Raw genomic sequence first — 16,207 nt, forward strand, 5'->3', positions numbered from 1 at the left:
AGAAAGTGCCAGCAACATTCATGGTAAAAATTTCCATCAGGCTAAAAATAGAGGAGGGATTCCTCAAACAACAAAGAGCACCAACAAAATATGTCTGCAACTTACATCACATTTGACGCTGATTTCTTCCCCTGGAACAAGACATGGCCACCACCCCACCGGTTACTAAGGCAACAGGAAGGAAGAATGAAAGAGCAAGGCAGAATGTGTAAAGATAGTCCATTTGGAGCAAATGAGAGAAACTGTATTGCACTGGGTAATCAGGAATTCTGGGCTCAAGGGATGCCACCCACTTGGTCCCCTGAGTAGCTGCTATGAAGGTATGCAGCATGTGAACTAGTTCAGCGTTCTCTTCTCAAAGCAACATTCACAAGGTGCTCCACAGAAAAGAATGGCTTCACCCATCACACGGGCACTTAGAATCTAAAAGATCAGGTGTCATCCTGTGTCCAAGTCTCCCTTCAAGGTACCCCGAGCTGGACTGGAGGGGCTGAAGCTTAGCCAGAGGCAGCTTCAGTGAGACAGCTCATTTAACTGGGTGGAACAAAGGCTCTTTAAACCTTTGGAGGGCGAGGGAATGAGGAGAGTCCTTCTGGGTGAGGTAGATCATTGGCCAGGGCTAAGATGCTGGGAATGCCTTAGTTGCATAAAGAGGAATTTCAGGTGCTTGCTGAACATGACCTTATAAGGAACAAGGAAATTTAACCTGTAACTTGGCCACCAGGCTATGTGACCACCTCAAGGTAGTGGCAGGGGTGGGAGATGAAGGCCCCGGCACAGAGGGAATGGTCCTACTCCTGCCAGTCTCAAGACAAGACTTTCCGGGTTTGGACACACCTCAGCCTCACACTTGCTCCAGGCCAGCACCCCGAGTTGCACTCTTGCTCCCCAGCCCCACAATTAGAAAACGAAGGAGTTTGCTAACACTAACTGGTTATTCCAAAATCAAGGAAACTAATGAACTTTTCCCAATACTAATTAAGAGCCCACAGAACATTCGTTTAGAAAATGGATCGCCCAGTATATTTAGCTAGTGATTAATACCATGTAAAATAGTATTCTTCATTTTATAGCCTAAGTAGGTTTTTAAATGTCACTGTCTTTGGAAGAACTAAAGATGAATGTACACAGAAAGTATTTAAAGTGTTTCATGTGTGTTCATCCTACCTGGATTTGTCTTAAAATAAAGGCTTTAATTGCCAGTTATAATTCATAATAATTTAGCCATGTGGTGGAGAGAGGAGCAAACAGCAAGGTTCTTCCTAAAGTCATGTATAATGCTTGGCACATAATGACACCTGTGAAAACCTAAGAATGTTAATTTTCTTTTATTAATTTTCAAGTAAACAATGCTTATGAATTTTACAATTCAGTGAATATATAGGCAAGCTATATCAGACTTTTCCGAAGGTATGTTATGATATAAAAGTTTTAACTTTATATTATGTTTATATTTATTTTAGTGGGGAAGGTGTGCTTGCCACGGTACAAATGTGGAGTCAAAGGACAACGTGCAGGCACCAGTTCCCTCCTTTACCATGTGGGACCCAGGTTGCAAACTCAGGTCACAGTGTTTGGCGGCAAGCCATCTCACTGGCCCATCGAATGGGCCTAAGTGAACAGTATTACTGAGAATCTCTTGGTTATGTCATTATCTGCTGGGATGTGGGCAGAAGCAGGGGAGATGTGAAAGGAAACCCAGGTCTTCATTTGCTGGAATAGGAGCACTGGGCACCGTTCCTGTATGTTAGAAAGAGCAGGGTGAGCTATGCAGGGTGTGGCCACCAGTAACCATTATTGTTGTTGCTGTTGTTTAATGAAAATACACCAACTTTCCCTTAGAGGTACAATTTAAATTATTCATTTCATGGGGTGTTTGCTCTGTAGCCCAGGCTGGCCTATAGCAGCCCTATTACTCAGATATCTGAGTGGTGAGAGTCCAGGAGTGAGGCACTACCCTCACACTGCACAGGTCTTAAAGGGCAGATATTAAACACACACTTTACCTGAAAGCTCCATAGAGCGGTCTGTACCAACAGACAAATGAACAAGGAGTAAAAAGCAAGAACCACAGGATACTCAGTCCAAAGTCAACTGCTCTTGAAGAATCAACACAAAACCATGCCAAGCATCCGAAGATATTCAGAAACAGGGTGACAGCATGGACTGTGGGATCAAAAGACATAATAGGAATGTTTATATTCAAGTTACACATTCCACAGAAATCATAAGTGAAAAACATTTTCTAAGCGCAAATACATTCTTCCCATGCCTCCACTGCCATGTTCTTCAAGCATGGCTGCTTCTCACACAGGACTTCAGTGTACACAGTATACAGAATAGAGCATTTTGGACACAAATTCTGCTGGCCATCTTCTCCTAACAGGCAGCTATACAGCTAAGCCCAACTCTCAGGTTTGCTTTCCTGAGAAGGAAAGAGGCCATGAATTTCTTAAGCCAGGGCTCTAAGGGTGAGCAGTGCCTGCTTCAAGACAACAGTACGCACACCCAGGAGCTGGGTCTCTTCAGAATCTTTACTGTAAGGGGAAAACCGCAGAAAAGACCTGGATCATAGTTAGAATACTGAAGCAATGCTGCTGTGTCTGTGATGGTCTGTGTAGGTTACTTCATTTTCAAAAGTAGCCATTTTCTCACGGGGGGGGGGGTTCTCTGATCCAGGATTCCAGGATTCAGGTTATTCCGTGGCAAGACTTCTCTTTGTGTTAAGAGGTATAGCTATGGGCAACATTTCACATGCTGGCAGCAATGACTCTCCCTAACATGCCACAACCCCAAATCTGAGTAGCATCCAGCAATGCTGTGGCCCTAAAGAGCCACGCTTACTGTTATAATTGTTGTTTGCATTCATTTTTATTTTAAGCATTTGGGGGTTTGCCTGCATGTATGTATATGCACCATGTGTATGCAGGGCCTGTGGAGGCCAGTAGAGGGATCTATATCCCCTGGAATTGGAGCTAGATGCTGTGAGCTGCCAAGAGAGTGCTCTAAGGAGCAGCAAGTGCTGCTAACCCCTGAACCATCCCTCCAGCCTGCTATAGTTTTAACTTTTAAAAGTAATTCTATATAAGTACATTCATGGATAGAATTTTATTATGGAAAATAAATTACTATAAAATTAAAATATTTAAAAATGCATATTATCAATAAAAATGTCGACCAACTATGACAGGATTTTAAAAATAAGTTAAAAGATTATTAAATATATTACAAACTCAATATATTAAAAACTAATTTCAAAATCTCTTTATAAATCAAAATAAAAAATTTATGAAGCAGGATAAAACCACTCATTCTGGGTGCCCTGATGCATTCTCATCTCAACACTAAATAAATCAACTACGGAGACAGGGCTCCAGAGTCTGAAAGCAAATCTACTGTAGCCTTTAAGGGCTTTTATTTTAAAATCCCATTTCTTTCCATCACAGAAGAGAAAACTGTTCCAATTACTCAATTCCCACTGGGAGTTTTAATTCTCAGGGAAGCTGACTTACTAAGTAAATGACTCAAAATCCTTTTTCCTCAAAATAAAGAGTTTCAAGAGCTCAAAAAGAGAACTGAAATTCCTGTGAAATCGGAAATTATTCTGCAGTTCCAAAGGCTTTCTGGTGTCTTAAGGTTTTTGGTTTTCTTTTAATATTAGCAATTCTAACTTAAATTTCAATCTTTACAAGAATGATTTTTTAAAGTTCATTTTCTGCTTCACTTACAGAAAATAAGGACCATGTATGTGTTTATACAAATGTTTTAAAGTCCATAAAAATTCTTCAAAGTACAGAAAATATCCATCTAACTTTTGTAATATGTTCATTTTTCTAGATGTTTTTAAAGTAACCATGATCGTAAGTCACTTAATAAAACTAGTCTGTCAAGGGTGCCTAGTGATGAAGCTGTCCACCTGTGCAGGGGTCAGAAAATGGGCAGGTGCCATATACTCCACCATCTGTACTGTTGATTTCAGTGCCTCTATGCTGGTTGGATGCTGAACTCAGGCCAAACACTAAACATGATTTACAAGAGAAGATACACTTTTTTTTTTATGTGAGAGCTTTATTTGTTTTCTGAGGCACTCAAAGCTGTTGTCAGTGAGACTGAATTTGCAACCACCAGGGCCATGTGATTATGTGTGATTCATGTAATCTGAATAGCAAAACAGACAGTTACAGGTGAGTGCATCTCCTTTGCTACGAGGTAGCTGGTGTCTACGCTTTTCTTTTTCTTTTTCTTTTTTTTTCTTTTCTTTTCTTAAATTCAATAGCACATTCAAAAAGGTTGAGATTCACTTCACAGTGATAATTCTAATTGTTTTGGTTCATTTACAGGTTACATTAACTGCTTCCATTTAGAGACCTTTGAAACACATCTTCACTGTATTCATTAAAATGAAAACCACTTCATCATGTTGGTATTTTGTAGATGACATACTATAGAATCTAACCCTGGGCTTCAGAACCAAGCTATATAAATAGCTTGTTATATAGCACTTGTTACGTAATGTTGGACAAATTGGACAATGTTAGACAAGTACCCCAAATTCTCAAAGCTTTGGCTTCTTTAAGAATAAATAATGTAGTACCTGCTTGAAGATGTGGTTGGAACTTATGAAACCAATCTCTAACAAATGCTAGCTCTCACCACAAATAAGTATCAGACCCCAATCAGCTCTGAAATGCACCCCAGGTTGATACTTTTGAAAGTACCCCACTAAAACAGCCTCTACCCATTAAATGTAGGCAAATTTCCTGAACTGCTCATACTTCATCCAAACAATGGTTCTTTGAAACAGAACCTTAACTAGAATCTTGAGCCCTTTATCAAAACAGATTGGCAAATTAAGTGCTATTGAGGAAAACCTACAATTAACTCCATTACTTCTGAGAGACTATTAAAAGTTATGCATTCTTCAAATCAAACAAGTCAGTTTTGAAACCATCAGCATTAGCAGTTAACAGTTAAATTAAAATTACCCATCTTTCCTACTCAATCCCCATTTACTAAATCTGTTGTAGAATTTTCTTTCTATCCTTTAACATAAAAAATAAATTAAATAACTTACGCTTAAAATACTATGTCTATTTTAAAATCATACACAAAAAATACAGATACATACATGACACACAGATATGTACTAACTAAAACATAGGAACTGGTTAGCATATATATAGAAGTATATCTTAAGTATCAAACATACACAACACTACTGACACCAAGTTGAAATCTCAACAAAAAACTAAAAGTCTGAAAGTAATCTGGGTATGATGGGACATGCCTTTAATCCCAGCAGGCAGACACAGGTGGATCTCTGGGTTCAAGGCTGCATGGCCTATGTAGCCAGGTCCCAGACAGCTAGGGCTGCTACATAAAGAAAGCCTGTCAAAATAAAATAAAATAAAATAAAATAAGGGCTGGAGAGATGGCTCAGAGGTTAAGGACATTCACCGTTCTTCCAAAGGTCCCGAGTTCAATTCCCAGCAACCACATGGTGGCTCATTACCATCCATAGTGAGATCTGGTGTGCAGGCAGAATGCTGTATAAATAATAAATAAATAAATCTTAAAAACTAAAAAATAAAATACGTAATATCCATTGTAATCTTTTGACTTTGAGAGCAAATATTCTTTTAAAAGTATAACAATAGTAATGTCCATATACAATTGCTTCTCATATGGTGATACAAAGATGCCCCTAAAAGAGTTCGAAGATTATTACATCTACTTAGAGAAACTGACATTAAACCTCACTCATCATACAGTAGAACCCATACCTTTGCAAGGTAAGAATGCACCTACAAAGTACCTACTGCCTTATCTGCCCAGCAGATGAGGGGCCACACAGGCCTTCCCTCCTGACAGAATGTCATCACACAGGGCTGAGACTATATGGAATACACATCAGACCGTTAGCAGCTTAACAGTCACTTAGTATTTCCTTGTTGTAATTACACTCAGAGCACTGCACACATCCCAGCTGACAACACACTCTAACACTGTTTAAGGTGATGGTCCCATACTGTAAGCAATCCACACACTTCAAAAGTAAACTGCGCCCAAGGCAATGTTAAAAGTTAGAGTATGTTCAGGCGCTATCTAAAAACAGCCACAGAAACTACATTTAAAATCTAAATGGCACTCCTGTGTATAAAAAGTAGTGTGCATAATTTTGCCAAAGCAAGTCATGCCTATGTAACATCCTCCAAAGGAAAAGAACCTTACCAGGATCCTACCCATGTGACAGACAAGTTGCCTTTTCAGCCGCGGCTAGTGGTCAATGTGTAGGCTTTCCTCAGCCAAAAACTTAGATTGCTACCTGTTACACGATTTTTGTATCTAAATATAATGTTCAACTCTGAAACCATGACTATTAAGATCCATATAAAAAGACATTTAACATGCATTTTAATATATCGCTTCTGAGGAGGCATCTATTAATGAAAATATGAACTCAAATGCATTTATATATATAATTGTTCTATACTCACACATCCATAAGTAGTACATAAGCTTTACTGTCTTTTGGAATTCTACAGGAATGTCTACAGAAAAATCTTGATAGAAACAAGGTCCCACGGGAAAATTGCTAGGAAGAGGTGGCCAATTATTTTTTCTCCCTGTAAGTTAAAAAAAAAGTTATTTCAACAAATACATTCTCTTCTTGCTTTTCTATGTAAAGCATCTTGTTTCAGTAGATGACATATAAAACGCTAACAGTACTTCTCTCTTACACTTTGATAGCAAACTTACATTATTTTTTTCTTAAAATAACATTTTAGAAACAGTAAATGGTAAAATAATTTCCCAGTGCCATACCATACCATGTTTAGCATATTTCTGTGCAGGAGACAACCAGAGACAAAGCTTGGAGTTGCCTAAAACAGATTTATTTATTCCAAAGTCAAAACTGAGACCTTCCTCCCTCCGCCTCCAGGGTGCTGGTAAAAGTCACTTTCTAACACTAAATAGATCCAATAACTTTTAAAATTCAATTATACACATTTTTACCTATCTGAACACTTTTCATAAAGAAAAGTAGGACCCATTTTTTTACTTTCCTCAACATATGTCCTCAGTTACACTAGTCATAGTGTTAAAATTGGGGGACTAGGAATGTAGCTCAGCAGAGTAGCACCTGGCAATACAAGACCCTGACTGGTCCTCAGGGAACATACAGCACAGCACACTGTGGAAGAAGTAGCCGAAGACAGCAATGACCTGGAATCACAAGTCCCAAGCCACTTGCTGACTGGGTGGTGTTAAGTGTAACCTTCGCTTCTTCAGAGTGAAAATGTGAGTCATACTTCTCAAGATGGTGCTGAAGATTTAATATGAATTAAAAAGCAACAAGTACTATACTGTACCAACAAACTGCAAAATTTAACTATTACTTCTGTTTCTTTGTTACTATCCTTACTGAAACATCTTTCATCTCTTACAGAGATGATATACAGATATAGATATCTCCTATGTTATCTCTGATGCTGCAAGCAAGAAAATAACCCGGGTTAAACATGAAGAGAAGGAAGAAATATTTAGCATAATCACTGCTGTCCTTGTTTGCAGGAATTCTTGCATGCTAGCCACTCTAGCAATGCCTTCCCTGGCTCCTTTTTTTCTTTCTTCTGACTGCTATCTTTCCCTCACAGGTTCTTTAGGGTCATCTTTTGCAGGAAGAGCTTGAGCCGACAGCACAGAAAGAATACAAACGCTTTCTTAACACTTCTTGACAAATACAATCCGCCTTTGAGGATATGACCAATAATCTGAAGAGGTAAGAGCCCATGGTGGGGCATACTCAAAGTGTTAATGGAGCTACTGAGAAGCCCCTGCCCACACTCTTAGGTGCACCTTCCTTTCTTCTGAGGGTCTCTTTATCTTACCCCTCATGCTCAAGCCTACACTAAGATCTTTCTTTTATGTCCCAGCTCTTCTTCAAAGTAAAAAAAGAAAAGATTCAAGGAAGCCAGAGAGGGCCAAGTACAGAATCAAAGGCTCCCTGGCTTGGAATGGAGCAAACTTATCAGATATGTCTCACTTTCTCTGGGAGGAAGCCAATGCTCTTCTAATCTATCAAAGACCTCACCTTATCAGGCAAGATCAGAGAGCTGCAGGATCAAGTAAGCAACCTGCTGTGTCTGACCTCTTTGTGAGTTAGAATCAGAAAGCAGGGCAGAGTTTTGTCACCAAACCAAATGACTTAAAGCAGGGACAGACATTCATTTCAACTCTTTGGATACTACCATGCTGGCTCAGGTTCTGCATCTCTCGTTCCCGACGGTCTAACTCTGCAGCTTTTCTCTCTAGCTCTTCTTGGCGCTTGAGAAGTTCAGCTTGAGCCAAGGCATGTTCCTAAACAAAACGACCAACATATACACATCACCAGACAGTCAAAATGTTCTAACATTTGCGTGCTTACTTCTATACCATGAGTGAAACCTATGTTAACTGTACTTTCAAAATGAAAAATTCAATGAAGGTTTTAATTTTAGAAAATATAGAGATATTTGATTCATTTTGCTCTTTTAGTTATGGAAGCCCTCAGGAGCAATGCTGAGCCCATTGGATGGGAGAAAACAAACAAAACCCTAGATCTCAGTAAGAATAGGCAGAATCTGGGGAGAGAGATGGCTCAGCAATTAGGAGTGTGTGTGCTGCTCTTGCAAAGGACCTACATTCTGGTCCCAGCACTCACATCAGGCAGCTCACCTGTGACTCCAGCCTCTGCAAGCGCCTACACTCTGGCCCCAGCACTCACATCAGGCAGCTCACCTGTGACTCCTACACTCTGGCCCCAGCACTCACATCAGGCAGCTCACCTGTGACTCCTACACTCTGGCCCCAGCACTCACATCAGGCAGCTCACCTGTGACTCCAGCCTCTGCAAGCGCCTACACTCTGGCCCCAGAACTCACATCAGGCAGCTCACCTGTGACTCCTACACTCTGGCCCCAGCACTCACATCAGGCAGCTCACCTGTGACTCCTACACTCTGGCCCCAGCACTCACATCAGGCAGCTCACCTGTGACTCCAGCCTCTGCAAGCGCCTACACTCTGGCCCCAGCACTCACATCAGGCAGCTCACCTGTGACTCCTACACTCTGGCCCCAGCACTCACATCAGGCAGCTCACCTGTGACTCCTACACTCTGGCCCCAGCACTCACATCAGGCAGCTCACCTGTGACTCCAGCCTCTGCAAGCGCCTACACTCTGGCCCCAGCATTCACATCAGGCAGCTCACCTGTGACTCCTACACTCTGGCCCCAGCACTCACATCAGGCAGCTCACCTGTGACTCCTACACTCTGGCCCCAGCACTCACATCAGGCAGCTCACCTGTGACTCCAGCCTCTGTAAGCGCCTACACTCTGGCCCCAGCACTCACATCAGGCAGCTCACCTGTGACTCCTACACTCTGGCCCCAGCACTCACATCAGGCAGCTCACCTGTGACTCCTACACTCTGGCCCCAGCACTCACATCAGCAGCTCACCTGTGACTCCTACACTCTGGCCCCAGCACTCACATCAGCAGCTCACCTGTGACTCCAGCCTCTGCAAGCGCCCACATTCTTGTGCACATGGCTACCCACACACAAGCACAAGCCACTGAAAACAATGAAGATAAACCTAGAACGGAGTAGCTGGAGTCTGGTAACCCTGTGCGCAAAGGAGAGTGAGAGCAGAGGCGAGGGACAGGTAAGGGAAGATAAATGGAATAAAGGACAATTGAATTAGCTTGGATAAACAGGGTCAAACAAAGTTATGAAGTGCAAAAATAGTTTAACTATCTTAAATGTTCTAAGATGCTGAGGTGTTCTAAGATGACAGAAATGTGCTTAAGACATTCTGATCTCTAACATTGTTAGAGATGCCAGGCATTTCATTTACCTGCTTTTCCTGGGTATTTACCATTCTACTTCCTTACTCTGCCCACTGAGCAGCCACTGAGCTCTCACCCAGTCATACTTATTATTCCATTACTGTTACTATAGTGCTATTATGTACTGAGACCAAAGGCAATAAAATCTTCAGCATATAAACTGCACACTGAGATGATGTGTAAACCAGCCAATCCACAGTTGCCACACACTAACCTTTGTGATCTGTGTGTAAGCTGGATGTTCCTCTGTCGGCTTCATTATTGCTGGCTGGGTGTTGGGTACGTTAGGCATTTTCACACTGCCTGGTGGAGGCTAAAAGGTTAAAAACAAATTATGTACCACAAAGACCCAACCTTAACTTACTTCAAAAGTATCATAGTATTGGAAAGCAGAATGCCGAGAGCGGCCCATCTCTGTGCCCTCTCACAGCTGTGCTGTAAAGTGCTGCTCAGGCTCTGTATCCCCACTTTCTATCACACCAAGCGGTTTTACAATGCTGAACAGTACACCACTCTAAGGAACAGTACAGTTTATTCCGTACAGTAAAGCACAGACGCCATCAGACTAAAGCATTATACCAAATAGCGGGCTATGGGGCCTTCTACTTGGGAGGCTAAGGCCAGAGCCCAACAGCTCAGGGGCAGCCTGAGGACATAATGAATGAAAGAAAGGAAGAAAGAGAGAAAAAGAAAGAAGGAGGGTGGAGGGAAGGAAAGAAGGGGAGAGATACTGAAGTTTGCAGTTAACTCTTTCCTCTTAAGAAAGATACATACCAATGGCCTTAAAAAATATTTTAGAAAGCTGCTACAAAACATCACTTAACAGTTTCACTTTGCCAGCAAACAGTAGCCAGACCTGAAGGTAGCATAGCACCAAAGAGAAGACAGACATCTGTAAGTCCATCTCTTACAAAGAGGATCAGTGTACAACACACATACACAGTGTGGACATTAAGGAGAATGAATTAACACCGTAGAATAAATTTTAAAATGCTAAACAAATTTTCAAAATGAATACAGATCTCTACAGCAAACTATTCTCAAAGGGATTTTATCTATTTCTCTATTGTTTACCTCCCCCAACAGGCACATCACATAGCACGTTTCTGCTTTATTGTTTGTTTGTATGTTTGTTTGTTTTTGAGACAGGGTCTCCTACAAATCCTTAGCTGGACTGGAATTGGCTATATACTCAGAGATCTGCCTCCCTCTCCCTCTCAAGTCCTAGGATTAAAGGTGTGTACTGCCTCACTCTGCAATATTACTTTTAAAAATTAAAAAACAAGCTGGGATCAGGGGTCATGGCACGTGCCTGTATTCCCAGCCCTTGAAAGACAGAAGAACTACTGCAAATCCAAGGCTGGCCTAATTTACAGAGTGAGGTCTGAGCTACAAAGTCCTGGAGAATGAGACATTCTCTTGAAAGAGAACAGAACAAAACCTTAGATGAAATCCCAGTACTCAGGAGGATCACAAGGTTGAGGCTAACCTGGGCTAACTATATAACAAGACACACAAGGGGGCAAGCAAACATGAGCATAAGAGCAAGTCCTGACTAAGGCATGGTAGGCAGCTTGGTAGCACACTTCAGGAAAACACAGACTCACCCTAAAACTCAGCCAGCTAAAACTGTTATCAGCACTCCGCTGTCTTAAATACCAAGCAGTGCAGAGTATAGTAAGTCAGGAGCCAGAAGAGATGGGGCTGACACATCCAGCTTAGGGTTCCTGAAAGACAGGCACTGCTCACAAACACTGGGGATGTACAAGCCTCTCTTGCACCCTCCCACCCACAGCCTCTGTCCATTTGAAGATGTTAGCTAAACCTCTACTCAGCTTTAGGACCCAGTGTTTCTTCAACTAAAAGGCATGTGCTCACTGGGCTCCAATCTCTGGTCCTAATGATGGAGCAGCAAATAGTTTTAACCAGCGAATCCCTCTCCAAACCGAGACTGGCATTGTAGCTACAAGACAGACCATACATTTGTGAGAACCATAGTATACAGTATCTAAAGGTGCTGGCTCAAGCTTCATTTAAATAATATGCTGAATACATAGCTAAGCTAAAACTCCCTTCAGTGAAAAATGTGAAGCGCGATAGACAAGTTAAACTACAGACAATATAAAGATGAAGAGATAATTAAGGAAATGAAAGAAGACCCAGAGAAACAAAACAGAATATAGGAGGAGTTACAAGCTTGATGATGCGATCCGCAGATCTGACAGCTAAGAGTCCCAAGGGAGGAGAACACAATAAGAGTCGGTGTCCAGCTGGGTCTTGAGGTATGGCTATTCTCAGTTCTCTGAGAAAGCACCAGATTGATTTCCAAAGTGGTTGTATAAGTTTGCACTCCCACCAGCAATGGAAGAGGGTTCCCCTTTCTCCACATCCTGGCCAGCATGTGCTGTCACTTGAGTTTTTGATCCTAGCCATTCTGACAGGTATAAGATGGAGTCTCAGAATCATTTTGATTAGCATTTCCCTGATGACTAAGGACATTGAGTAGGGTTTCTTCACCATTTGAGATTCCTTTGTTTAGTTCTGTATCCCCTTTTTTTCCCCCCACTATTTTGGGCCAATTTTATTTATTTTTTTTGTCTTATTTTATTTTATTTTTTAAATATTAGTTATAGTTTATTAACTTTGTATCCCAGCTGTAGCCCCCTCCCTCATTTCCACCCAATCCCACCCTCCCTCCCTCATCTCCTCCCTGCCCCTTTCCAAGTCCACAGATAGGGGAGGTCTTCTCCCCTTCCATCTGACCCTAACTTATCAGGTTTCTTCAGGACTGGCTGCAATGTCCACCTCTGTGGCCTAGCAAGACTGCTCCTCCCTTGAGGGGTGGGGGAGGTCAAAGAGCCAGCCATTGAGTTCATGTCAGAAATAGTCCCTGTTCCCCTTACTAGGGTACCCACTTGGATACTGAGCAACCATGGGCTACATCCAAGCAGTGGTTCTAGGTTATATCCATACATGGTCCTTGGTTGGAGATACAGTCTCATAAAAGACCCCTGGGCCCAAATATATTAGGTCCTTGTGGAGCTCCTGTCCTCTCCAGGTCATACTAACTCCCCCTTCTTTCATATGATTCCCTGCACTCTGCTGAAGGTTTGGTTATGAGTCTCAGCATCTGCTTTGAAACACTGCTAGGTAGAGTCTTTCAGGGGCCCTCTGTGGTAGGCTCCTGTCCTGTTACTTGTTTTCTCCTACTTCCAATGTCCACTCCATTTGTCTTTCTAAGTAAAAATTGATCATCTTACCCTGGGTCCTCTTTTTTGTTTATCTTCTTTATATGTACAGATTTTAGTATGTTTATCCTATCTTATAGGTCTAGTACCCACTTATAAGTGAGTATATACTGTGTGTGTCTTTTTTGCTTATGGGATACCTCACTCAGGATGATCTTTTCTAGATCCTTCCATTTGCCTGCAAATTTCATGATTTCCTTATTTTTAATGGCTGAGCAGTATTCCATTGTGTAAAAGTACCACACTTTCTGTATCCATTCCTCTATAGATGGACATCTGGGTTGTTTCCAGGTTCTGGCTATTACAAATAAAACTGCTGTAAACATGGTTGACATGCAAATGTCCTTGTTGTGTACTTGAGCATCTTTTTGTACCCCATTTTTTAATTGGACCTGAAAGACACTCCACCATACAATAAGGACATTTGCTCCACTATGTTCATAGCAGCTTTATTTGTAATAACCAGAAACTGGAAACAACCTAAATGTCCCTCAACTGACGAATGGGTAAAGAAACTGTGATGCATTTATACAATGGAATACTACTCGGCCATTAAAAACAAGGAAATCATGAAATTTGCAGGCAAATGGATGGAACTAAAAAAGATCATCCTGAGTGAGGTAACCCAGAACACACACGGTATGTACTCCCTTATAAGTGGATGTTAGCCACACAGTACAGGATAGCCATACTACAATGCACAGACCCCAAGAAGAGAAGTCTGATGGGCATCTTAGGCTTCATGTGGGCCCACTACTTAAGAGACTGGGGGATATCTCTGATACAGACTATGCTGCCTGCTTTTTGATCACTTACCCATGATGGGACTTCCCTACAAGGCCACAGGGGAGGAAGATGAACTTAGTCCTCATGGGAATAAATGAACTGGAGTGTCTGTGGGGAGGGGGGGGTATCCCTATAATGAGGGATAGGGGAGAGAAGATATGGTAGGGAGAGTGGGACAGAAAGAAAAGGAATGAGGGGCTTATGACCGAGATGTAAATAAAAAATGAGTCAGTGTCCAGCTGGGCATGGTGGCGTACGCCTTTAATCCCAACACTCAGGAAGCAGAGGCAGTTAGATCTCTGTGAGTTCCAGACAACCTGGTCTACTGAGGTAGTTCCAGGACAGCCAAGGGTATACAAAGACACCCTGTCTGGAAAAAAAAACACAAAACAAAAGAGTCAGTGTCCAAGCAGGATGCGAAGACATGAATCCTCACACTGAAAATTCCAAAACACAAAGTGGGTTTTAAAAAAAGTTAATGGAGATATCACACCAAAAAAACAAACTCAAGAGAGGAAAAGCAGCCCAGTGGTGGGGAAAACAATCCCTAAAGAAAGGAGTGCCAGCAAGAACCCAGATAACTCAGTGCTCATGTAGAGATGTGAGGGCAGCCAGGTTAGCATAAGACCCACTCAGGTCAAGTGCACCACATCCCAGGAACACTAAGTAACAGTACAGCTGAGAAGCATAGCCTTCTCTCTTCCTTCTCATCTCTCCATCTCCCCTCAGCCAAGCTAGAAAAGTCCTCTCCTTCTTCCAAGTCTTCATTCCAGAGAAGTCCTGTTCCACACCCAGAAGGCCCCAGAAGGAAGGAGACTACACAGGAAGACCAAGAAACTTCTGAACACCTGGTTTTCTCCCCTCTAAGTAACACCCTCCACACAGCTGTCCATTCTACATCTGAACACCTGGCTGGGTCCCCACTAAATGAACTATATTGTCTCCATGGACTTTAGGACATTATAATCGCCCTAGCCATGTAATTGCAGGTTGACTGTTCTGTAATATAGTGAGCAGGTCTGCTCACTGTAACTCAAAGGCATTATACACACAATGACAACATTCAAATGCCCTTCTTTCCAGGCCTAAGAGATCTAGGGATCGTCTATGTCATGTAACAATTAAATTCTCCTAGGTGATAAGACCCTCTTGTAGAAGACTCAATAAACTTTGGGTCAGACATAACAAATGAAGCTGGAACTGGGAAGAAAGCTTCCTCCCTCCTAGCTAACTCTCAGAATGCTGGTAGGTGCTACACTGGGGAAGAAAAGTCACCAACAGTCTTACTCAGCTATGTGCTGATTTCCAGGAGTGATTCTGCACAAGAGTAGGCCAATCACCACCTTGCCACGGGAGGTGGAGGGGCTCATGGGGCTCAAGTACTCCCAGTAGTCGAAGGAGAGGGAGAGACAGGAGATACAGCCACTGGTAAGGTACACACGCTCCTGTTTACAAACCATTACTCATGTTCCTATAAACAACCCTAAAAATTTTGGTCACATACAAAAGGTATAAAAGTAAAAAGTGAGCGAATTGGGAAAAGGATGGAGGTTATCAAAGCTGGAAGGAAGATAAGAGGGTAAAGGGTAAATAAATTGTCATGTCCGTATATGAAAAAAGTCATAATTAAATCCACTGGCATGAATAATTAGAATCTGCTTTAAACATTTAAAGCTGTGTGTTCTCAGAACTTCCCACACACACTTCCATAGTTTAAATATCTAATCCCCAAAACAGCCCTATGCTTTCTCACGCTCTGGTCTATGGAATGTTCTCTTGTGCGTTCTTCATATGGTCTGACTTGAGATCCCTCAGGCACCTTTTAGAAAATGCAGACTCCAGGCCTAGCTAGAGACAACCCAGGGGTTCAAAAAGAAGCGCCGTGCACTTTTAACTGGCTAACATGTTGAACAACTTTCTTAGGTGACCCTTAACAAGCAAGCTAGGAGAGCTTCCTGAGGCTGCTTCCAGTACCACGATGGTGCACCTTCCAACAGAATTGCCCCAAGGAATTCTGGAACTTTTTAGATTTCCATCTTTCACAGGCAACAGCTGACTGTGGCTATGCTTACATGGATTCCTTTGGTATATGTACATTACCTAAGAACCAGGGCAAACAGAATTATTTCAGTCAATACCATACTAAAACAGAGTCAATAGGGACTCAGATAAGCACTAAGAGGAGCTGCATAGCAGCAGAAGAGAGGAGTGTGCAGGCCAGGAGAGTGCACACAGTAGGGGTGCATAAGCCAACACTGTGAGGTCACGCACCATTACCCACA

At 42.1% G+C, this 16,207-nt stretch overlaps 1 protein-coding gene across 1 annotated transcript in view; it reads right to left on the reverse strand.

Annotated features, from left to right (window-relative positions):
- Scamp1 (secretory carrier membrane protein 1) overlaps window positions 1-16,207 on the reverse strand; it is an 85,734-nt gene that overhangs the window by 18,800 nt on the left and 50,727 nt on the right. Inside the window, exons 3-6 of the mRNA XM_060385576.1 lie at window positions 10,106-10,204; window positions 8,253-8,361; window positions 6,498-6,626; window positions 2,007-2,166 (exon numbers count right to left, since the gene is read on the reverse strand). Coding sequence (XP_060241559.1) covers window positions 2,007-2,166; window positions 6,498-6,626; window positions 8,253-8,361; window positions 10,106-10,204 — 497 coding nt within the window. The remainder of the gene's footprint in view (window positions 1-2,006; window positions 2,167-6,497; window positions 6,627-8,252; window positions 8,362-10,105; window positions 10,205-16,207) is intronic.

Source organism: Meriones unguiculatus, chromosome 6 (assembly GCF_030254825.1).
Source record: "Meriones unguiculatus strain TT.TT164.6M chromosome 6, Bangor_MerUng_6.1, whole genome shotgun sequence".
Classification (NCBI taxonomy): Eukaryota; Metazoa; Chordata; class Mammalia; order Rodentia; family Muridae; genus Meriones; species Meriones unguiculatus.